This window comes from Sturnus vulgaris, chromosome 15, assembly GCF_052056855.1.
Source record: "Sturnus vulgaris isolate bStuVul1 chromosome 15, bStuVul1.hap1, whole genome shotgun sequence".
NCBI classification, from domain to species: domain Eukaryota; kingdom Metazoa; phylum Chordata; class Aves; order Passeriformes; family Sturnidae; genus Sturnus; species Sturnus vulgaris.
In genome coordinates this window covers 3,551,684-3,574,697 of record NC_142257.1, presented here as the reverse complement: position 1 = coordinate 3,574,697, position 23,014 = coordinate 3,551,684, and the positions used below count along the sequence as shown (strand labels likewise).

At 63.1% G+C, this 23,014-nt stretch overlaps 3 protein-coding genes across 8 annotated transcripts in view; 1 reads left to right on the top strand and 2 right to left on the bottom strand.

The window, feature by feature from the left end:
• Window positions 1–3,116: 3,116 nt before the first annotated feature.
• UNC5A (unc-5 netrin receptor A) lies at window positions 3,117–15,887 on the top strand. 3 transcript variants are annotated; one of them, XM_088173938.1, is made up of 16 exons: window positions 3,117–3,231; window positions 10,975–11,196; window positions 11,336–11,479; window positions 11,556–11,659; window positions 11,774–11,954; window positions 12,068–12,235; window positions 12,424–12,588; window positions 12,674–12,862; window positions 13,278–13,577; window positions 13,669–13,756; window positions 13,836–14,004; window positions 14,082–14,315; window positions 14,411–14,560; window positions 14,661–14,825; window positions 14,910–15,085; window positions 15,295–15,887. In XM_088173938.1, the coding sequence occupies exons 1-16, from the start codon at window positions 3,117–3,119 to the stop codon at window positions 15,452–15,454; spliced, it is 2,730 nt and encodes a 909-aa protein (XP_088030064.1). In that variant the 3' UTR covers window positions 15,455–15,887. The 3 variants fall into 3 exon arrangements, with proteins under 3 accessions (XP_088030064.1, XP_014731462.2, XP_088030065.1); XM_014875976.2 differs by lacking the exon at window positions 3,117–3,231 and having other exon boundaries at window positions 10,104–11,196; XM_088173939.1 differs by lacking the exons at window positions 3,117–3,231; window positions 12,068–12,235 and having other exon boundaries at window positions 10,106–11,196.
• Window positions 15,888–15,943: 56 nt separating this feature from the next.
• Window positions 15,944–21,140, bottom strand: HK3 (hexokinase 3). Its single transcript, XM_014875902.2, has 18 exons — window positions 20,926–21,140; window positions 20,764–20,815; window positions 20,528–20,690; window positions 20,062–20,210; window positions 19,772–19,903; window positions 19,391–19,664; window positions 19,128–19,311; window positions 18,803–18,958; window positions 18,455–18,688; window positions 18,062–18,366; window positions 17,845–17,984; window positions 17,577–17,696; window positions 17,387–17,482; window positions 17,166–17,265; window positions 16,860–17,043; window positions 16,631–16,786; window positions 16,229–16,462; window positions 15,944–16,123 (listed from the first exon to the last, which is right to left on the bottom strand). Exons 1-18 carry the CDS (start codon window positions 21,033–21,035, stop codon window positions 15,982–15,984), a joined length of 2,931 nt encoding a protein of 976 aa, XP_014731388.2. The 5' UTR covers window positions 21,036–21,140; the 3' UTR covers window positions 15,944–15,981.
• Window positions 21,141–22,118: 978 nt separating this feature from the next.
• The window catches only part of UIMC1 (ubiquitin interaction motif containing 1), a 39,463-nt gene continuing 38,567 nt past the window's right edge, over window positions 22,119–23,014 (bottom strand). For all 4 annotated transcript variants that reach the window (XR_015806951.1, XM_014875977.2, XM_088173528.1 and 1 more), the window contains one exon: window positions 22,119–22,607. Coding sequence is in view for 3 of the 4 variants with exons in the window: in XM_014875977.2 (XP_014731463.2) it covers window positions 22,357–22,607 (251 nt within the window). In the remaining variant the exon portion in view is untranslated. The remainder of the gene's footprint in view (window positions 22,608–23,014) is intronic.

Below are 23,014 nucleotides of genomic sequence, written 5' to 3'. Positions count from 1 at the left end.
GTGCTGTGCAGTGCCATGCTCTGTCACCTGTATAACTCTGTTATACAGCACACGTGTTCCTCACACCTTTGGCTCTGACAATGACACCATCAGCACCAATGTCCCCTCCCCACTGGAGCATCCTCTTGTCCCCTGCCCCACAGAGCCCAGTCCCTGCCTGGCGCCAGGGCAGCCCCATCCTGCCCGTGGGTCCCTGCATTATGCATTGTTTATCCGTCAGCACCTTCCCTGTTTGTAACTCAATTAAGCAGGCGCGGTTTTGCTAATACAACGGTGTTTAATATTCGGCTTCCTTAAATACCACAAATGGATAGGGAGGCAGCGCACGGCGATCCATTATACATGAGCTCAAATATCTACTTAAATATTTGATGGGAGTTTAGAAAATCTCAGGGCTGGCCTTGCCCGTAGCTGCCAGGGCTGGGCAGGAGGTCGGGCATGGCACAGGCAGGGGCTTGCCAGGCTCTGTGTTGGTGGGAGCTGCCTCACTTCAGCTGGCCCAGACAAAAGTGGCACCTGGGGCATGTGGTGAGAGGTGAGCAGTGCCAGGGAGGTGACATCCCCAGGGAGCTGGCAGCTGCAGCCCACAAAACCTGGGTGTACCGCTGCTCACCAGGTGATGCCCTCCCTCCACCTCCACCTTAATCCAGTCTTTTTCAGAAGAAAGCACTGACACAATGGCTGTAGCACGTGGCTGAGCCATGACCGCGGAACACTGGAGAGGAGAATTAATTTTTAATTCCACCTTAATTACTCTGAGTAATAATCCATTTACAGCACCCAGTGGGACCGGAGTTTCTGGCATCTCCCTGGGGTTCACAGGACACCCAGATGCTGAGCATGTGGGTTGGAGGCACTGGGCCAGCCAGGCACTGCAATTTACTCCTCAAAGACTCTGATTCCCGTGGCTCCCCATGTGCTGCAGCCCCTCACAGCCCCCTGGCAGGTGGTCAGGGGTCCCAGATGCCTCCATGGGCATGAGCCAGGCAGACATTGACCCTTGGCAGCAGGACTCAGGGCTCTGGCAGCTGTAGAGCAGGATCTGGCTCATCCATCCCCTCAGTTTCTCCTCAGCAAGAGGGAAAGCAAGCAGAATTAAAAGTGATCTCCCCAATCTGTATTAATTAGAGTTTATTCATTCGTCAGTGCACCCTGTCACTTCTCCACTGATGACCCAGCCGTGCTGGCCCACAGCAGAGGAGGGACATGCAGGGTGACACCACACAGCCTTGGCATGGCACCTCCGTGGCACCGAGCAGCACAAGCACATGGCAAGGGGAACTGAGGGAAGCTGAGGCTGGAATGGGCACCAGCAGCACCCCCGGCTGGGCACTGGGACAGGGAAGATGCAGTGGGTGCCCAGGGGGTGGGAGTGTTGTTGCTGGCACTGGCAGCGCAGTGCCAGGAGCAGGAGCTGGAAGCCATCCCGGGAGAGAGGTGCAAGGAGCAGATGGGGCTGGCATCACACTTGGGACCCCCAGCCCCCTCCCCCCAGGGCAGCACCGTGCTGGGCGCCCACCTCAGGTGCCATCTGTACTGGGTACCCCCATCTTGCCCTACCCTGCTGTTTGCCTGGGGCGTTTGGCCACCGTGGGAGCCCGAGCTGGGGGTCCCAGCGCTGCGGGGGAGCTCGCCCCGGTTCCCATGGCAGCCCCCCGGAGCTCATGTGCAGAGCGGTGACTTCAGCAGGAGCAGATGGAGCCGCAAGGAGTAAAAACATCCTGTTTCCATGCAAATGCCATCAGTAATAACGAGCCAGCCTGAAGGAGGGTTGTTATTGCTGTGCCAGAGCTCTGCTTACAGGGGCTGGTGGTCTCCTCTGCCACTGGCCCCCACCAATGTCCAGGCAAATGTCCTGGGGCTCATGGATCTGCCTGGATCAGCACAGTAGGGTGAAAATGGGGTGTCACCCCACAATCACTGCCCTACCTGTGTGCATGGCTGGTCCAGGACTGCACTGGCACAGGAGGTCCTGGGAGGTGTGTGATGATGGGAGATGGCTCTGGCCTCATCCTGGAGCGGTGCTGGCAGTGGGCTCAGCTCTGCCTGCACTGCCAGCATGGTGCTGGGGTGGAAGGAGGCCACGACACAGCTGGTGCCACCCGGGAGAGCTGCGCTGGCTTCACACTCTTCAGCTCTTGAAGGCATCAGAGCAGTTGTTAATTGTTCCTGATGCCGCTAATGAAATTATTGCTGCACGACACTGGGAGACACTGCCTGGCCCCCTGCTGCTGGGGATAGGGCTGCCATGCCGCAGGTTTTGGCTGCCACAGGGTTTGGAGAGCACTCTGGGCACCCCGGTACAGCCTTAACCCCCTTTGACCTTTGCACCATTGCAACTGCCCACATTGCAACTGCCCACTGGTGAAGGCAGCACTGCTTGTGGGCACCTTGGCAGGGTGCAGGGAGGGGACAGAGAGGGAAGGGGCCACATCTGCGGCCACACTCAGTGTGGCTACTTTGGGGTACCTTGTGGCCAGACGGCTGTGTACGGCTGTAAGATGCAGCCCCACGGGTGCCGCCAAGATTGTGGTCCCTCTTCTCTGACATTTTCAGTGGGGTGCCAGACTGGGCAGGGGACCATCAGTGGACATCACCTGGTGGTGCAGAAGAGGCTTGGGGTAGAGTGGGGTGTGGAAGGGAGATGAAGCGCGTAGCAGGTGTGAGCTGCCGGGGGGTGTCCCGGGGGGTGCAGAGCCCGCGGGCGTCCCGGAGAGGGGAGTGACGCCGTGCCGGGGGATGCTCCGTGCCCGGGGGGGATGCAAACCGGGAGAGCCGGGCTGCGCTGCACTCGGGGACGGTGCGGACGGTCCCCCCGTGCCGGCTCGGGTGTGTGCAGAGGCGAGGGGGTGCAGTGCCAGCGGGGGGAGCGGTGCCGGCGTTGCGGGCGGGGGGCGGCGGCGGGGGCGCGCCCAGCTGTTGCGCCGTCCCTTCCGCGGGCGGGTCCGCGCTCCCGCCCCGCATTGGCGGCGCCCGGGCGGAGCGGAGCGGCGCGGCGGCGGGCGGCAGCCGCGGCGGGGCCGGTGGCGGTGGCGGGGGCGCCATGGCCCGCTGAGGGCGGCGCGGAGCGCGGCCCGCCCTGCTCCCTCGCCCCGCAGCGCTCCGCGGGGCGCGCCATGGGTGCGCGGCCGCCCCGCCGCCGGGCCCCCCCCGCCGCCGCCGCCGCCGCTGCCGCCGCCGCGCCGGGGCCGCTCGGTGCCCTGCTCGCCGCTGCCCTGCTCGCCGCCGCCGGTGAGTCACCGCGCGCCTCCCGCGGGCACCGCGCTCTGGGCGGGAGGGGGGACCCGGCACTGGGACTGGGCGCCGAGCAAGGTCACCCGGGGAGCGGCGGCGGGTGGGCGTCCTGCGAGACGCCCGTACCCTCCCGGGGACTGGGGCCGTTCGTTCGCCGTGCGGGATGCCCGCTGGCTGTTGGCGGTTCGGGTGCTGGTGGAGCGCCCTCCTGGACCGGGGATGTGCCCCCCGCCCCACGTCGGGCACTGCCGCCCCCCGCCCCTTGCCCAAGCGTGGCCGCACACGCGTGTCCCGCCGGCACTGCCCCGGACACTGCCCACACGGGGGGGGGACCTGGGCTCCCCGCACGGCTCCACTCCCCCGGGGCCCTACCAGAGCCGGGCAGAGGTGTCCGCAGCGCACCTGCCCCACGAGTGGTGTCCCTGCCCCACGCACAGCATCCCTGCCGCTGACAGTGTTCCTGCCGCTGCCATCACTTGGCCGGGACACGGGGGATCGCGGTGACGGGATAGCTCGGAGGATGCTGTCACGCCGCGGGGGTGCGCGGGGGTGGTCGTGACGCGGGGAGTATGCGGGACTGTATCGGTGGTGCTGCAGACGCGGTCGGTCCAGCGCACGGCTGCCCCCGGCAATGTCCCCCCGGGCAGGACCCGGCAGGGGCGGGAGCGGCCGGGTGGAGCCCCGGGGCTTGGTCGCTCCAGCGGTCGGTCCGTGGGGTCGTTGGCCGGGAGTACGGTGGGTGCCCGGGGCTGGCGGCCGCTGGCAGGTGTCACGGCAGACGGGAAGTGGCGGCTGCAGACAAAGGACCAGGCTGGGGGCGGGGAGCCGCGCGAGGCTGGACGTGAGCTCTGCGGGGGGTCGGGGCGGGGGGGGGACTCCCCCTCTGCGCCCCGGGGTCCCGGGCCACTGACCCTCCACTCGCCAGCGGAGATGTCCCCTAGCATGGTTTCAGTGCGTTGGTGGGCATGGCAGACACCCAAAGGAGCTGCAGCCCCAATGCTCCCCGCAAACGTCTGGGCATCCCTAGAGACTCTGCGTTCCCAGCATGGCCCCGTCTGCAGGGGGACGCTGCAGAGACGGCGCGGTGGGTGGGCACCCCTTGGGTACAGGGGACCCTATATAGAGGGTGATTTGGGTACCGAACCCCAGCTGGGCAGGGACCACGGCTGTCCCCATAGCACCCGTGGGAAGTGTGAGGATGGATGGAGATGGGAGGCAGAAGGGCAGAGGGTGCACCAGAGCACCCCATGCCAGCCCTGTGACAGGAGGTGTGAGGAGCTCGGAGGTGCCAGCACCGGCTCGGGCAGTGTAGTGTGGTGCTGGTTCCCATCGCTCTCTTGGCAGGCAGCTCACAGCCGGCCGCGGCGCGACTGAGCCCAGTCACCTGCACAGCTACTGCTTGGCACAAACGGGGCAGGGCTGGGCCTCTGCTCCAGCCTGGCAAGCTATGGCACAGGGTGGCACGGCGTGGCATGGCACGGCTCCCCTCACCAGGGTCGTCAAGCCACAGGCTGGGGACAGCGAGCCCAGGTGGCCAGGCAAAGGGCCCCTGCCTGCTGTTGGAGCAGCATCCCTGGTTGTGGGCTGCCCACCCGCTGGTGCCTGCAGGGGAAGGGCGAGAACAGTAGCGAGGACTGGGGGTCACCCATGGGCAGCAGTGAGGGGTGAGGTCCCCAGGTAGGGGGCTGCTTGGCTGCTGCACTGGCAGGTGGGCAAGGGCAGAGGGGCAGAGTCCTTCCCAAGAGCTGCCCCTGGCCATGTTGTGCCGTGGGCCCTTTCCCCTTGGCATCGTTGCAGCCAGTGCCAGGCCCTAGGGCATCTCCTGCCCCAGCTTCACAGCGGTTCCTGCTCCAGCTCCTCTGGTCGGGGCCACGGCATCTGTTCTTACCACGCACAAGCCACGTTGTGCTGCTGACTTCACTGGGCTGCCAAGGATCCCCGGGCTCCAGCAGACAGCCCCCAACCACTGCACTCCACAGCCTGATGCCCCACAGCCTGGCACCCCAGGTCGTTGCATCGTGCAGCATCCTACAACCTGTGCCCGGCTGGGCACTGGTGGCTCCGTGGGGCAGGCAGGAGTGCAGGGTGGCAGGCAGGGCTGGCGTGTGCCGGGCACCGGGAAGCTGCCGTGCCGGCTGTCAGCACGAGCACGCGGCAGACGCAGCCTGCCCAGGGCTGTTTGTTCTGGCTCGGTGCCACGCGGGGCTGGCACTACATCAAACCGTGCGGAGCCTGGCAGGTGCTTGCGGGAGGGAACTGGGATGCTGACGGTGCCACCAGGGGCTGGGCACTCCCAGCATCACTCAGCCTGGCCCACCTGGGTGGCCAGCAGCACACGAGACCACCCTGTTACTGATGCCAAGGGATGTTGGCATGAGGACTGAGTGCTGTGCATGTCCCACTGTCCCCTCTTCCCTGTGCCCAGGGTTGTACCCTCCGTGCCAGCACTGCTCTGTCAGCACAATCGCCGGTCCGTGTATTGCATGTCTGCCCATGGGAAGGCTGAGGTGGGTTGACTCCAAACTAGGCACACTGGGACCCTGTCCTTGTCCAGTCAGTCCCAGTGTGCCCAGTACCCCTTGGCTCTGCCATCTGCCTGTTCTTTGGGTGCTGCTTCTGCGGGGATGTCAGGCAGGTGGCTCCCCATGGCCCCTCAGTCCCTGCTCTGTTGGGGCTTCTGCAGAATGGGGTTCTCAGGTCCCGGGACCCTCAGCCAGCCCTTGTTGCCATGGGGCTGTGAGGTGCCAGGGCTGCCATCACCACTGGGTGACACCTGTGAGTGAGAGGGGAGAGACTGTGGGGCTGGATCCTGACACCTGGGATTGTTGTCTCCTGCCTGTTCAGGTGGGATGAAGGACTGAGCGTGACCTTGACACTTCTCCCGGTGGGGCCAGGGCTTGGCCAGAGCTTTTGCTCCTCGTTGTCACTTAAAGGAGAGCCCGGAAACCCACTCGGCTTCCCGGGATCGAGACCCCAGCGACAGTTCCCACACGTTGCACTGGGCCAGTCTTGTGCCCCCCACCATCCCAGTGCTGGACTGGGCTGGGGGACCCCCTCATCCTCCACTGAGCACGGGACCCCTTCCCCATGCCGTGCTGCTGAGAGGGGCTGGCAAGTCTTGGCAAGAGTCCTGCCAGCACAGAGGCTCAGGGGGCTGTGGGGCTCTTCAGCTACCCAGAGCTGGATGGGAACATGTCCCCTCTCAGCCCCGGCTCTGTGTGTGCATGGAGAAGAATGCTCAACACTGGATGCCGGGGCTGGTAGCCCTCAAGCAGGCAGAGGTGGTCCCTGGGGAGGGGCTGCCACCCCCGGCTGTCTTTGGTGGCCCTGGCACCATTGTCCTCAGACCCCGGGCATGGTGCAGCGTGGGTCACATGCGGGCATAGCCAGGGCGTGCAGCCCAGGGCGGGCGCTGGGAGCCCTGCCCGCCCTGGCACATGCTAATTGCATGTAATGGGGAGAGCAATATCAGCTCAAATCCGTAATTAGGCAGCTCCATTGTCATGCAAACCCGCCTAATTCATTCACAACCAGCACTCGCTTCATCAGCACCCAGACGCTGCCAGGCACTCACCGGGAGACAGGCACCTCCACCCAGCCTCCCCCGTGGCCTTAGGGCTGGCACACGTGGGCCACACGCCTGAGGGGCCCAGACAATGGCCAGCTTGTGGGGATATGCCAGAAAATTGGGGACACGGTCCCATGGCAGCAGGGGCACCCCCAGGAACACGGTGTCCATTGGAGCGTGGAGGCTGCATTGGCATCATGTGCCATAAGTCGCATCGTCCCCAGTGCTCAGCACGCGCCAGGCTGGCCAGGAGCCAGGTCTTGCTGCCCAGCATTGGCATCCGACCTGCTGGCTCTTTGCCCAGCCGACGCTGGCACTGGCACCTGCTTGGCGTTGCTGTGGGACCGTGTGGGGTGGAGAGGTGGGTGCAAGGGAAGCATTTGTTGATGTTCTGATGCCTCAGGTGAGGGTCAGAGCAGCAGGGCAGTGCTGTGTGATGCTGGGGCCCATGGCTGAGGGGTCTCCCAGGGACAGCACCAGCTCATTTGGCTCAGACCCAGCCTCTTCCAGCAGGATGGTGCCCAACTCAAAGCCTCAGACGAGCTTTTTGATTGTGGCGAGTTGCGCCAGTTCCCTTCTCTGCACCCTGCAGAGAGTAAAGTGCCAGTGACGGGCACCCCTGCATGCAGGGTTGGCACCCCCAGGCTCCCCTGGAAACAGATGAGCACCCTCTACCCTCCTTCTGATGCCCACTCTTCCCTCGTTAAGGCCGGAGCAATCAGCAGCAATTATGGCTTTAATTACCTGCTGCTGGGGCGCAGGCCGAGCGCCGGCAAAGTGCGAGGAAATCTTTCATGTTAATGGTGTGCCAGGCCTGGCACAGACACGATGGATGGGGCACCAGCTGGGAGCGAATCTGCCGGCTACAAAGCCCACGGGGATTCGGGGAGGTCCACAGAGGAGCACAGTGGTGGAGGCAGGTGCTGGCATTGAGGGCCCCACGCTGCTGTGGGAACCCCCAGAGTGGCAGCAGCAGGCAGGAGAGCATGCAGGTGATGGGAGCAGAGGGAAGATGGGTGGGATGTCCTGTCGAGGGTGGATGATGTGGTAGGCAACAGTGTTCAGACAGAACCGTGGCACTGGAGCACTGTCTCACTGGAGGCAGCTCCCTGCCAGGGAGGTGGGCATCCACCGGCCGTGCTGGTGCTGGGGCTGGCACTGCCGCAGCCACCGGCGGGCAGCCTCTCCTCGCCAAGAGCACGCTGACCTTCTCAGTGTCTCCCCGCGGCAGGTACAGAGGCACCCACCAGGCTGCTCCCGGCACCACTGGGGACTTTGGCACCGTCACCCAGGCAGGATCAGCCCCTTGAGCACCAGAGGGACCATACTGAGGCACCCACTGGAGCTTGGTGTGTTCTGTCCGTGCCCCCCTCCCTCCCCCCAAAGTGTGCAGTGCAGTGTCCTGCGGTCTCTCCTTGTCCAGTAACACCAGTACACCTGGTGTCTCTGCTGCTGGGGAGCCCAGGTGCTATAGTGAGAGGCTGTGTGACCACCTGTGGTGGCAGGGAACAGGAGGAGTTCTGCACATGGGGGGTAGGAGCAGCTGGGGGTCCCACAGTGCTGTGATGAAGGCAGGGGCGGGTGCTCAGAGCTCACAGCGGGGTGTCCCCATCCCCTCTGCACCCTGAGGTGGGTGTCGCAGACTTCCTTCCCAGCCCACCACCCTTCCCCTCCATCAGGCACCACTCCTGCGGGGGGATAATTGATATTAAAGCCCTGCTTAATGCACCGACTTTACCGGCTGAGATTTATCGGCGCTGGAACAAACTGTGCTCCCAGAAACCCCTTTGGCTGCAGGGAGAGCAGCCGAGGCTGTGCCCTGCCACGGTGAGGAGGGGGGCGAGGGGTGTGTGGAACCCATCGACCCCCCCCACACCCCGTCCGCTTGTTCCCCGTCCCCGCCGAAGTTCCCCGGTTCCCTTTGCCAAGGTGACATAAGCATCTCGCCTGTTTCCATGACAACGCAGCGGCAGGTGAGCGCGAGGCGGATGCGGGAGCCGGCACGCGCCACGTGGGGGGCCGCTGCCCACACGGCGCCCACGCTGGGCCCGCACCCACGGGCTGGGGGTGCCACACTGGGGGGGGTGCCATAGGACATGGGGGGCCCGCGGTGCATGGAGGTGGCTGCAGAGTGTGGGGTGCCCACAGTGCATGAGATCCCCGAGGTGTTTGGCGTAACCGCGGTGCGTGGGGTGGCCATGGTCCATTGGATGGTCGCAGGGTGCGTGGGGTGCTCGTAGTGCGTGCAGAGCCCACGGTGTATAGGGTACCCGTCATGGAGGGGGTGCCTATAGTGCGTGGGGCACCCAGACCACAGTCCCTCTGTTTCCTCATGGAGCTCCATGCCAGCTCCAGCCTCCTGGCTGTGCCCCATGGCTCCATCCATGCCCACACCACAGCACAGAGCCTCATCAGTGCCTGGCACGGCGCTCAGCAGCAGGACATCCAGGGCTGGGCAGCACGCCGGCTCTGCCGCTCACTGCACATCCCCAGCTCTGTTTGCTGTCCATGCTCCCCCCCGCCCCGTCCACAAGGCACCCAGCAGCACGCTTGGGTGGGCAGCTGGGGGGGCTCCGTACCCATCCTGCATCCTCCATGCCTTGCTGCTGGTCCCAGGCTTCCTGCGCCCCTCCACTCAGCCGTGATGGATAGACACGCAGCTCGGCAATCGCTGTACTCATTTCACGTGTGATTAAAAAGCTGGTCCCGCAGCACAGTTCACCCGGCGCGTCTGCCACAGCCGCCCGGGCGGGAGGCAGCCGCGATGCTGTGCAGCAGCAAACATGGCATTTCATAAATAAATTGGGTTTATTTACCCAGCGCCCACGTGCCAGCATGGCTAGTGCAGTGCGGGCACCCAGGGTGCCCGAGTAGCAGGCACAGCGATGGGACCCGCGGGTGATGCGGCGAGCTGTGCCGCAGCCGGCACAGGGACAGCACCGCGCCGGGGACCGCAGAGCCTGTCCGTGCCGTGACCCCCGGGCCGGCCTCAGGCTGCGGCTGGGGGGGTCGTTAAACCAGTGAAATATGAAATGCCTGTATATCCCCGACAGGAGTTTTAATTAAATTAATTGCCAGTGACATTGTAAAAGTGCTGATGGGGTAATAACCGGCGCGTTATAGTCGCCGTTTATCTTCCCCGCGTAAATTAGCTGCCGCACCTTGTCCGTCCCGGCGGGCATCGCGGCGGGCTCGTCGGCACCCACTCCCCTGCTCTGAGGGGTCTGAGCCAGCTGGGGGGAGCAGCAGGGCCTGGAGCCTCCCTGGGGGACTCGGGCAGAGCCCAAGGGAGCCCTGTGTCGCTCGCGTTCCCGTCACGCAGGCGGCCGTGCCAGGCGGGAGCCAGTCGGGGTGGGCACAGGCAGTGGGGTCCCATGGGCACATAGGGAGTGGCTGGTGGTTGCCAAACGAAGGTACTTAATTACTGCGCATTCCATCCCATTTAATTGCTTATTAAATCCTAACCAGCCAATTAGCAGTAGCAATTACAGCTTCATTCAGTGACACAATCGCTATTTTATCGTTTGTTAATCAAATGCTTATTTAGGGCCCTGGTTTATTAACTCTTTCCGCAGTAGGCACCGGCGGGGTGGGGGGAGAAGAGGCACCTGGCCATGTCTGGGTTGGGCGGCGTGGATGTCGTGGGACTTGTGCCATGTGTCATATCTCCATGGGGGCATGTGTGTGTAGCACTGAGCCATCCTCACCACCCTGGGGACAGCCAGCCCCCATGTGCCATGTCAGCGTGGGTGTCAGTGCCACAGGATAGGGTGCACTGCTGTGCCACCCTGCCGTGTCACCACCGCTTGCCCAGCATCCCTGTGTCATTCTGGGGTGCAGCAGGGCAGGATGCGGCCCCTGGTCAGTGCCTCACGGTGTGCTGAAGAAGGGGGTGGCAGGCGCCCCGGAGGCGTGAGCGATGGCCCTTGTTGGTCACACTACATTTCCTTTTCATTAGTGCTAAGTGTGGACATGAGGGATCGGCAAGGGTTCAGCGGGCACAGCCACTGCGTGGCTGCTTTCCCTGATGGATGGCAGGGTGGGAGAGGGCTGCCGCACTGCTGGTGGAGGGGACAGTGGCGAGGCACAGAGCCACTGGCATGTGGCTGTGCCGCCGCGGGTGATGTCCCAGCCAGGGCACGTGGAGGTGGCCGAGCCCCATCTCCCCACAGGTGCTCAGCAAAGCGCGACTGTGGCCAACCCAGCATCTGGTGCATCCTCGGACCTGCTGCCGCACTTCCAGCTGGAGCCGGAGGATGTCTACATTGTGAAGAACAAGGCAGTGAGCCTGGCCTGCCGAGCTACCCCTGCCACCCAGATCTACTTCAAGTGCAATGGCGAGTGGGTGCACCAAGGTGACCACGTTACGCAGCACAGCACCGACCGCAGCACTGGTGAGCGCCAGCAAGAGGGGCGGTGCCAGCCCCGCTCCTGGGAAGCCACGTGTGCCACTCTCGGCGGAGCTTGCATGGGGCTGGGGACATGGGGACAGCTCCCGGCATGCCAGTGTGACGTGCCACTCTCGGGTCCCAGGGCTACCAGTGATGGAAGTGCGCATCGAGGTCACCCGCCAGCAAGTGGAGAAGATCTTTGGGCTGGAGGAGTACTGGTGCCAGTGCGTAGCCTGGAGCTCCTCCGGCACCACCAAGAGCCAGAAAGCCTTCGTGCGCATCGCCTGTGAGTGTCTGCAGGTGTCTGGACAGAGTGCAGGGCGCTGGGCCCGGGCCCCCATCTCACCCCTGTGCCTCCCCAGATCTGCGCAAGAACTTCGAGCAGGAGCCGACAGCCAGGGAGGTCTCCATTGAGCAGGGCATCGTGCTGCCATGCCGCCCGCCCGAGGGCATCCCCCCGGCCGAGGTGGGTCCCTGCAGCTGGGCAGGACGGGATATGGCTGAGGATACCCCTCGCCCAGGGGGGTGATGATGTGTGCGATCCCAGGCAGGCACCCAGTGACGTCCCTGTGCCCTACAGGTTGAGTGGCTGCGCAATGAGGAGCTGGTGGATCCAGAACTGGATGCCAACGTCTACGTGACGCCAGAGCACAGCCTGGTGCTGCGTCAGGCCCGCCTGGCCGACACTGCCAACTACACCTGCGTGGCTAAAAACATCGTGGCCCGTCGCCGCAGCGCCTCTGCTGCCATCACTGTCTACGGTATGGCCCCTCCACGCCAGTCCCCAACACGCTGCCCTGGTGTCACTCTCCCTGTCCTGTCCCTCCCTGCGTCCCCTTAGCGGCAGGGCGCTGACCGGTCCCTCTCCACCCAGTGAACGGCGGCTGGTCGACGTGGACGCAGTGGTCAGGCTGCAGCACCAGCTGTGGACGGGGTTGGCAGAAGCGGAGCCGGACGTGCACCAACCCCACACCCCTCAATGGGGGTGCTTTCTGTGAGGGCCAAAATGTGCAGAAAACCGCCTGCACCACCCTCTGCCCAGGTACCTGCCCTGCTCGGGGCACCGCCACCGCCCCGTCGTGCCGATGCTGCACTCCCCACTGCGCCCATTGCAGTCCCTGTCCCCACCAGATGTCTTGTCCGCCGATTCCCCTGTGTGTCCGTCTCTGCCGGCCCCGGGGCAGGGAAGGGGGGTGGCAGCAGGGCGCTGACCCCAAGCTGTGCCTGCAGTGGACGGCGCCTGGTCGGAGTGGAGCAAGTGGTCGGAGTGCGGGGCCGAATGCACCCACTGGCGCAGCCGCGAGTGTTCGGAGCCAGCGCCACGCAACGGAGGCCGGGATTGTCATGGTCCCGAGTTGGACACCCGCAACTGCACCTCCGAGCTCTGCACCCACGGTGAGCACGGTGGGGATGGCAGGGCTGTCTCCTGGGAGAGGGGGCCGGGATGTGACCATGAGTGCTGATGCCCTGCCCCACGCAGCTGCCTCCGGCGCAGAGGATGTAGCACTGTACGTGGGACTGGTGGCCGTGGCCGTGTGCCTGGTGCTGCTGCTGCTGGTGGGGGTGCTGGTGTACTGCCGCAAGAAGGGGGGCCTGGACGCTGATGTGGCCGATTCCTCCATCCTCACTGCCGGCTTCCAGCCCGTCAGCATCAAACCCAGCAAGGCTGGTGAGTGAGTGTTGCAGGGACAGTGCACCCACACTGGGACACGGTGTCCCTTGGACTTGCAGGTGGCCGTACCTGCCAGGGGGTCTCTGGGCACAGGCTGTCTGCTACAGGGCATCCCTGGGTGGAGTTCTGTGCCCTGTGGGATCCCTGGTCTTGAGTTGATTCTTTGCCTTATGTGATCCCTGACCTAGAGACAGGGACTCTGTATCTTAGAGCCCCCAACTGTGGGGTCAGTGCTCTATGCCACATAGGATCAGATCCTCAGGGGTGGTGGCTCTGCCCTATGGGGTCCTCACTATGGGGCAGGAACTGTGTACCCCATGCCCTCTCGAGCTGATTGTGCCCATGCACCCCTGGTGGGGACCCCCTGTTTCTGCCTTGCCCTGGCGCCACGGTCGCTTGCTCTGTGCTGCAGACAACCCCAGCCTGCTCACCATCCAGCCAGACCTCAGCACCACCACCATGACCTACCAGGGCTCACTCTGCCCACGCCAGGACGGCCCTGCCAAGCTCCAGCTGCCCAACGGGCACCTACTGAGCCCGCTGGGTGCTGGAAGGCACACGCTGCACCACAGCTCACCCGCCGCCGAGGGTGCTGACTTCGTGGCCCGGCTCTCCACACAGAGCTACTTTCGCTCCCTGCCCCGTGGCACCAACAACATGGCCTATGGCACCTTCAACTTCTTGGGGGGGCGGCTCATGATCCCCAACACAGGTACAGTGGGGTGGGGACTCCAGAGCACTGCCCAGGCCAGGAAGGGTCCTCATGAGGCTCACCCCCTACCTGCACCCCCATTCCCACCCAGGGATCAGCCTGCTCATCCCACCTGATGCCATCCCACGGGGGAAGATCTATGAGGTCTACCTGACTCTGCACAAGCAGGAGGAGGTGAGGTAGGTGCTGGGGCTGCTGGGGCACAGGGCTATTGGAGGGGGTTCTGTCCTGACTCAGCCGCCCCCATTGCTGCCCCAGGCTGCCCTTAGCTGGCTGCCAGACGCTGCTGAGCCCCATCGTCAGCTGTGGCCCCCCCGGGGTCCTCCTCACCCGCCCTGCCATCCTGGCCATGGGGCACTGCGTGGAAGCCAGTGCTGAGAACTGGAACATCCGGCTGAAGAAGCAGTCGTGCGAGGGCACGTGGGAGGTGAGAAGGGGCGAGGGGTTTCAGGGATGGAGGAGGGACAGCCACGGCTGAGGTGCATCTCTGCCTGGGTGCCGCAGGACGTGCTGCAGCTGGGCGCTGAGCCGTGCACGGAGCTGTACTACTGCCAGCTGGAAGCGCAGGCTTGCTACGTGTTCACGGAGCAGCTGGGGCGCTTCGCCCTGGTCGGGGAGTCCCTCAGCATGGCGGCCTCCAAGCGCCTCAAGCTGGTCCTGTTCGCGCCGGCCGCCTGCCCCTCGCTCGAGTACAACATCCGTGTGTACTGCCTCAGTGACACCCAGGACGTGCTCAAGGTACCGGGGTCCCCAGCCTGCCCATCCCGGTTTGGAGTAAGAGCTGCGCTCCTGGTGTGCGGCATCTCCTGCCTGACTGCTGCTTGTGCTGGCAGGAGGTGATCCAGCTGGAGAAGCAGCTGGGAGGGCAGCTGATCGGAGCCCCGCGGGTGCTGCACTTCAAGGACAGCTACCACAACCTGCGCCTCTCTATCCACGATATGCCCAGCTCCCTCTGGAAGAGCAAGCTCCTCGCCAGCTACCAGGTGAGGAGTCTGGCCAGTGTGTGGGGATGGGGATGGGGATAGAGGTGTAGGGAGGTGTCCCTGCCACTCTGACACCCCCAGCTCTGTCACCCCACTGCAGGAGATCCCTTTCTACCACATCTGGAGTGGGCTGCAGCCCTTCCTGCACTGCACCTTCACCCTGGAGCGCCTGAGCACCAGCACCTGTGAGCTGGCCTGCAAGATCTGGGTCTGGCAGGTGGAGGGAGACGGGCAGAGCTTCACCGTCAACTTCAACATCGCCAAGGTGAGGATAGGACTGGGCCACTCCTGGGGGTGGCCATAGGATTGCCTCACATTCCTTTCCCTCTCTGCTTGTGCCCTCCCCTAGGACACGAGGTTTTCAGACTGGCTGGTCCCTGATGAGGTGGGCACCCCGGCTCTGGTGGGCCCCAGTGCCTTCAAGATCCCCTTCCTCATCCGCCAAAAGATCATCAGCAGCCTGGACCCGCCGGGCACACGGGGAGCTGACTGGAGGACACTGGCACAAAAGCTCAACCTTGACAGGTAATGCAGACTGAGGACAGTGCTGGGGATGGGGTGGCATGGCGGATGGGGGCAGGGATTCTGGCCTCATCCTGCACCTATGGATGGATGCTGGAATGCTGTGGGATCCTGGGAGAGGGCTGCTGCACAAGGTGAGGCTAGCAGGGGGCTGGTAATAGGATGTGGATCCATCCCTGTGCCTTGACATGGTCCCTCTGTCCCCTTTCCAGCCATCTCAGCTTCTTCGCCTCGAAGGCCAGCCCCACAGCCATGATCCTCAACTTGTGGGAAGCGCGGCACTTCCCCAATGGCAACCTCTCCCAGCTGGCTGCTGCCGTGGCCGAGGTCGGCAAGCAGGACGGTGCCCTCTTCTCCGAGGCCGAGTGTTGAGCATGGCGGGTTGCAGGGGACCACCACTATGGGGCTAAGGGGGGCCCTGGCTGGCCCACCAGGCTCCTACTGGCCCACAGCGCCATGAGGAGGTTGCCTGGCCCCCTTGGGAGGGCAGGATGCCCCTGCCCCATGGCAGCCAGACCCCTCCAGCACTGTGGCAGCGGGACTCAGCCCAGCCCCGGGGGTCCCAGAGCCCCACGGTGGGGGACTGGGGCGGCACTGGGTGTGCGTCGTGCGTGCGGTGCCGTCGTGCTGTCTCTGCGTGTGGGGCCAGGTGGCCCCGGGCCCAGTGCCGTGTTGTGTAAAGCCCGTTTTTTTAATTCTGTATTAAGTGCATTCAAGTATTTACACTTGGCCTTATGTACATAGCGGTGCCGCGGGCGGGGGGTCTGCCGGACGTGAATGTAAATAAATTCGATATATATTGCTATGTGGGGCTACACCCAGCCATGCACTGCCCCATGCCCCTCATGATCCCCCTAGAAGTTGGAAGTGCAGACCAAAGGGCTTTATTGGGATGGTGGCTATTGCATGGCGTTGGCAGCACGATCGGCCACAGCTGCCACGAGCGCAGCCCCTTTGCCCGAGCCGTCCTCTGATATCAGGAAGGTCACATTGCAGTTGGGTGCCAGGTCCTTCAGTGTCTTCTGGAGGTTGTTGGAGAAGCTAGGTAGGACAGAAGGGGAGGGTGAGGACTGATGCCTCCCACCACAGACCCCTTCATAGGGCAAGGATGCCTCACAGGTGCCTGCTACCCCTGGCCCCACTCACCATGGGTGCAGCTTGTACAAGGTGCCATCCACCCCAACAGTGATATCCAGTTGGTCCAGGCCCCGGTTCTCCCGCATCTTCTCTACCACAGCAGCCAAGCCAGCAGCACAGAGCTGGGCTGCCCGCAGGGACACAGCCTGGCACACCTCTCGCATCAGCACGCTGTCCTCAAAGCTGGCATCGAGCTCCAGTTCGTTCAGGATGGCCCGTATCTGCCGCAGGGCCAGCCCGTTGCTGCTCCAGACCAGTCCCACTGTTAGCAGCAGAGTCTCCATCCCCATCACTATCCCCCTCCCTTAAGCATCATCCTGCCTGTGCCACATCACTGTAGCCTGGCTCCTCTCCTGGGGTTCTGATACCCCCACCCCAGGTTCAGGGAACCCACGGGAGCCAAACACTCACAGCTCAATAGTAGAGAGGAACTTGGTCTTGAAGATGTTCCTGGTCTGAAGTTTGGGGCAGGGTCTGCCTTTGAACAAGAGCTGTTTCTCTACCATTACCATCAGGATCTGACGCACGATCTCGCCCAGGTACATGCCGCTGATGAGCTTCTCAAACCTACCCAAGGCACAGCCTCAGCTAGGCACAGCCACCCGCTCCCAGCCCCCTCTGCCCCAGGGCCCACACCCACCTCTGCTTGCCCGGGTTGATGGTGGTTTCATCCACCACCTTGTCGAAGTGGGTGAAGATGTGGTCTAGGCAGCCGTTGTCCCCGAAGGCCCCCCACTCCATGTTGATGCACATGAGGCCCTGGTCCCCCTCCACAGTGCCCACGTTCCTCATCTCCTCCATGTAACAGGCATTGGTCCCTGTCCCTGCAGGCCCCATGCTGGTGTCACCCCCATCACAGTTCTGGCAGAGGCATGTGGCCATGCCACATGGAGTAGAGTGGTGGTGAGGAGAGGGGGGACCTCCTGGATGCAGAGGTGCTCCTCACCCACAATGAGGCCGATTTCACATTTGGGGTCATCGTAACCACAAGCCATCATGGTTCCCACTGTGTCATTGACCAGAGCCACCACCTGCATCCCTAAGTGCTGTCAAACAGGAGACGGGGACACATGTAGTCTAGTGTCACCCAGACAGCTCAAGGGGCTGAGACTGCCTGGATGCAGGGTGTACCCTGGGGACAGGGCCAGGCCACCAGACATTCCTTACCTGTTTACGCTGGGCAGCATCCCTCAGCAGCTGGACCACGTCCTTTCCCACACAGCCTGAGGCACTGAAGCCTTTGGTCCAGGTCAGCAGCAATGCCTGCAAGAGTGGCAGGAGCAGGGGCCAGGGCAGCTGCCTCCCACCACATCCTGGAGTCCTTCCCACTGTCCTGATGCTGGAGCCACCCCCTCACCTTATCCAGGCCCACTTGCTGGCAGGGGAAGGAGAAGGTGAAACCGAGGGGCAGCATCTGTGTCACCAGGTTCTGCTTCATCTGGAAGTCTATGATGCAGTCGATGATGTGGTCAAAGAGCTGTGGATAGTGGCCATGGTCAGCATGGCCTAGGCTGGGGCAATGCTGGGGGACCTCTCCCAGCCCCATTGTGGCCCCATGGAGAGCAAGTAGGGAGGCAATGCCCACCCCGTCTCCCCAGCCACTGGTCACAGGTCCTCAGCCTTACCGCCTCGCCAGAGCCCTGCATGATGGAAACTGGGATGACGTAGATCTCACTGGCCATGCTGATGCCCTCCTCTGTCACACGCACCACCAGCACACGGAAATTGGTCCCCCCGAGGTCCAGCGCCAGGAAGTCACCTCTCTCTGTGGGGAGCCAGCACAGTGCATTAGCAGGGCCACAGCCTCCTCGCCTCCCCATTCCCAGTGTCCCTGTCCCCTACCAGTGCCATCAGGTGTGTGAGTAACGTAGGTGGGCAGCATGCGCACAGAGGCAGTGGGATTGGTTTCCTTGCACAGGCCCCGTTCCATCTCCTCCCTCATCAGTGCCTGGACTTTCTCCAGGTCAGCACGGGTGAGCCGTAGTGGGGCCAGCACCTCGTTCACCTCACGGCGCTGGGCTGCCAGGCGCAAAGCCACTGCTGTCACCATGGCTGCACCCCGCCCAGAACCATCTCTCGAGGGCAGGAGGGTGGGCATGCACTCAGGGGCCAGTAGCCTCGACACACTCAGCAGGATCTCCTCAAACCTGCCAAGGATGAAGAAGATAGCATGGGCTGGGTGTGAGGCATCCCACTGGGGTAGCACTCCACTGGGAGCCCTTTGTTTCTCATCACCTGGGGTAGCCCCTGTACAATTCTCCTTCCATCCCCACGTTGACCATCAGTGACTCCAAATCCCGAGTCTGGCACATGTAGCTGAGGATGGCAGCCAGCCCAGTGGCGTGGAGAGTGGCAGCGCGCCCCATCACTGCCTGGCAGATCTGCTGCACCCGGCCACAATCCCGCTCGCTTGGCTGCAGCCCCAGAGTCTCCAGAATCCTCTTCACTTCAGTTATGCCGTCCTCGTTGCTAGAAGGCAGATCACAGCCTTGCAGCACCTGCAGGTTCACCAGCTCGCAGCCAGGAACACCCATCCATCACACCCCATCCTCCCATGGCAGCTCCTGGTCCTCAGACACTCACTTGATGATATCCAGAACATGCTGCATTGTGAACACTCCCTTCTCCTTCAGGACAGCAATATCACTCCCAGTGAAGAGAGCTTTCTCAGCGGTCAGGGCAATCAGTGCGTGCCGGACAATCTCCCCCAGGTACAGGCTGCCCACCAGCTTCTCAAACCTGCGTGGGTTTGAGACCACATGGAAATCAGTCATGCATCTGTAGCAGCACTCCGTGGCCCTTAAAGAGCACTCAAGAGCATTGCAGGGGAATGTGTGCTCCTTTTGGTGGGGCCTGACATGCTCAAGGATAGATGGGGAGCCTGTCCTTTCTGGGGGAGAAAGAGCACCTCTTCTCCCCACGGTTGGAAGATTCCTCATCCACGCGTACATCGTAGGGTGTGAAGATGTCATTCAGGACGCCATCATCCCCAAAGCAGCCCCACTCAGTGTTGACACACATCCGCCCACTGGTCTCCTCTGCTGTTTCCACCAGGTATGCCTCGGCCATGAAGCAGCAGTTGGACCCCTTGTCTGGGGGAGTGACGGGGCTGAGCACCAGCACGGCCCCTCCACACCCACCACCATGGCACATGCAGTGCCCAAGTCTGACCTGCAACCACGGCGACCTCACAGGGTCTCCCCTCCATGCTGCAGGTCATCATGGTGCCCACAGTGTCATTCATCAGGGCAACGACCTCCACGTGGCAGAGCTGGCTAGGAGTAAACTGAGAGGATTTCCGGCCTCTCAACGAGGACAGCCAATTGCTATTCGTCTCACTGGACCCCATCTCCTGTTTATTGATGGCTGACTGCAGCAGCTGCACCACGTCCTTCCCCACCACACCACTGCAGCTGAAGCCCTTGGACCAGGAGAGGAGTTCTGCCTGTGGAGAGCATGTGGCAGAGTCATTGACGTCTGGCACCAGGATGGTTCCTCTCCTTACTGCTGCTGTGCTGTGGTCACAGCCTGGGACAGGCCTCTCCCCCTTACCTTGTCCAGCTGTGTCTGCCGGCAGGTGAAGGGGAACACAAAGCCCAGGGGGAGGTTTGTGGTCTCTCTGGTCTCAGAGCTGATGGTCTCAGTCAGGAATTGGGACACGCATTGTGCAATGAAGTCAAAGAGCTGCAAAGTCATGACTAGGAGTAAGGGCTGCTCACCTTACCCAGTACCCAGGCTATGGAAGGCAGCCTGGCGCTCCAGCACCATCCTGGAGCCCTGCTGAACCTCCGTGATGCTGGGCAGCCCAGCATCAGCCTCCCTTTGCCATGGCCTCCTCATACCGCTTCCCCCTCGCCCTGCATGATGCCCTCTGGCAAGTCAAAGATCTTGTACATCATGTGGGGGCTCATGTTTCCATCTCCGTAGAGGGTCACCAGCATGGTCCGAACCTGGTTCTGGCACAGCTCTACCACCAGAAAGTTGCCCTTCTCTGTGGGGGAACAGAGGCAGTGTCAGGCAGAGACCTTCCCTGTGGCAGATCTCCTAAAATCTGCTCCTTGCCCTGTCTCAGGGACCATCACTCACCCATGAGGGAGACTCCTGAGAGCCTGAGACTCTCAGAGAGGCCAAGGGAACAAGCTTCTGGCTACTGCCCCTGCACTGGGGAGTGGCAGAGGAGAAGTTTTTGGACCCCATAATTGATCCAAGAGTGGTTTACCCCTCCCCAGCACCCCCAGGGCCAACTTCAGTGAGGTGTGCAGGGCTGCCAGTAGCAGAACAGTTCGTCCTCAGGCTGGGTTGCCTTACCAGTGCCATTGGGAGTGGAGCAGATGTAGGTGGGCAGCATCCTCACTTTGGCCTGTGCATGTGTCTGGAGGCTCAGCCCCTTGCACATGTCCTCCATCATGTGGCCCTTCATAACATGCAGCCTCTCCAGTGGGATGCTGAGTGATCGCAGGGCTCGTTGTATCTGGGGATGGTGCATTAGGGCAGAGGTGCAGAGGCAAAGGGCAGGGAATGACTGGAGCAGGGATGGGCCTTACCGGTGTGGTGTGGGAACTATCACGGCGGTGGCTCAGAATGCTCCCTGAGACTCTGCATGGAGGGAGGTGGCATGTCACCCACTGAGCTCTGGCCAGCAGGACAGGACAACTGCCTGCCCTTGCCCAGGCACACAGTGGGGTTGTACCTAGCTCTGCTCCCACCTGGTGTCTACCTCCATACTCAATGAGGGGTCCATATTTTCGTCCCTGTGCAGTATCCTCACACTGCCTCTGCGATCGTGGATGAGGCAGCTCTGCCCCATTATGGTCATAGGGCCGAGTTCGGGGGCGGGGCATGGAGAGGGTCCCCGCGACCTGTAAGAGGCCAGAGTCTCTCCCGTGAAACAGCCTAGGGGATCTGGGGAGCCTGCACGGCCCCATCCCCAGCCCCACAGCGGTCTCCGCAGGGCAGGAGCCGCTCACCGGTCCACGTACCGGCTGTCGTCCGCGCCCAGATTTCGCCTTTGGTCTGCTCTGTCCTCCCTGCTGGACCGGCGCTGTTGGGACGTGGGCCGGGGGCTGCGGCTGCCCATGGTGGCGGGGCGGCGGCCGGTGTGTGGGCCGGTGTTTGGGGCCGGTGTATGGGGCCGGTGTTTGGGGCCGGTGTACGGGGCCGGTGTACGGGGCCGGTGGTGGCCGGGGCGGGTGTGCGGCCGGTACGGGGCCGTTGGTGGGGCCGGTGCGGGGCCGGTGCCGGTGCCGGCGCGGGCGGGGCCGTTGCCGCCGCCGCCGCCGCCGTCCCCCTGGCAACAGCCGCGCCCCGGCTCGCCATTGGTCGCCCTGCCGCGAGCCGGCCCCGCCGCAGCCAATGGGCGGTGCCGCTCCGGGTCCCACCCGCGGGAGGGGCCGCTCCCCGCTCCCGGCCGGGCGGCAGCGCTGCTTAAAGCCCGGGGTGTAATGAGCTCCGCACCACCTCGTCCCGTTAATTAGGCATGGGTCACCCGCACTGTTCCCCGTGAGGATGCTCTCGGAGGTCCCTCCGAGGCCCGGTGCGAGGCAAACAAAGCCTCGCTGCCCCAGGGAGCGGGCGTACAGCCGACCGCCCGGAGACAGGGAAAACACCAAGGACACGGGGACACCGCGGCCGTGGCTCCTCCGGTCCTTGCATCCGCTGACTGCGGCTGGCAGCTGGCACCAAGGTGCCCTCTGCTATTCCCTGGCTGGGAATGTTAGTGCTGTGCTGCTGCATAGAGCACAGGACACTGCAGACCCCTGGCTCAGCCCCCCCACCAACCCCAGCTCCAGGACAGGCCTGGGGAAGTATGATTTGGGACCCACTGTCTGCTGCTCCTCCTCTCCTCCCTCCAGCGCCCTCCCATTCCCCAGAGAAAACCAGCAGAGCTCTGCCGTGGTGCTGCAGTTTCATAAAAACATACATAAATATATTTCCATTTCTGTAACAGAGAGCAAAGCTGCACAGGCACCTATAAAACACACAGCCGCTTCTCCACCCAGCGCTCCTCGCACAGGTCGTATAAAACATATAAAAGGGGCGCGGGAGACAAAGGCTGCAGGTGAAGCAGGGATACAGCGCCAAGAAGACCCTCACTGGGTCACAGGGATCTGCTGGGGGTCCCTGCAGCATTGCCAGCCTCAGAACTTGTGCCTTCTCCGGCGGCCTTTGGGCCGTTGCTGGCTGCCCGAAAGGAGAGCCATGCGTGGCTCTGAGTCCACCACACCGTCCATGGCTTCCAAGGAGATGCTGGGTTTTGCAGGGGAGATATGGAAAGGAAGGTGCTGAAGGGAGATGGGGCTGTCTGCCGACGGCTCTCCATCAGCAGCTGAGAGTGTGGGAGAGGACTCTTGGTCTCCTAATCCAGTGAGGGGAGTCCCCGTGTCAGCACCTGCAACAAGAGCACACGTCAGCCCTCCGGTGTGAGCCACGGGTGCCGCCAAGAGCATCTCTCCCCCCTCTTCTCCTGTCCTTGGATCCATGGAGGGAAGCACTAGCGCACAGACAGGGACAGCAGAAGCCTCCCACATCCCCCAGGAAGCCGGACATGTCTTGGTGCAATGGTTCAGAGTACACCCTATTCCTGCAAAGGCTCTGGTGTGGGTCCAGTGGGCAAATATCCAGTGGGTACTGGCAGGAATGTGTGCAGCCAGCTGGGGAATGTTGACAGCCAGCTAAGTCACAGCCTCCTGCTCTGCTCAGAAAGAACAGACCCTTCCAAGGGGAATTTGCTCTCCCAGAACAGCCCAGGCCAAGCCAGGACGAAAAGGGGACAACTGGGAAAGGGCAGCCCTGACC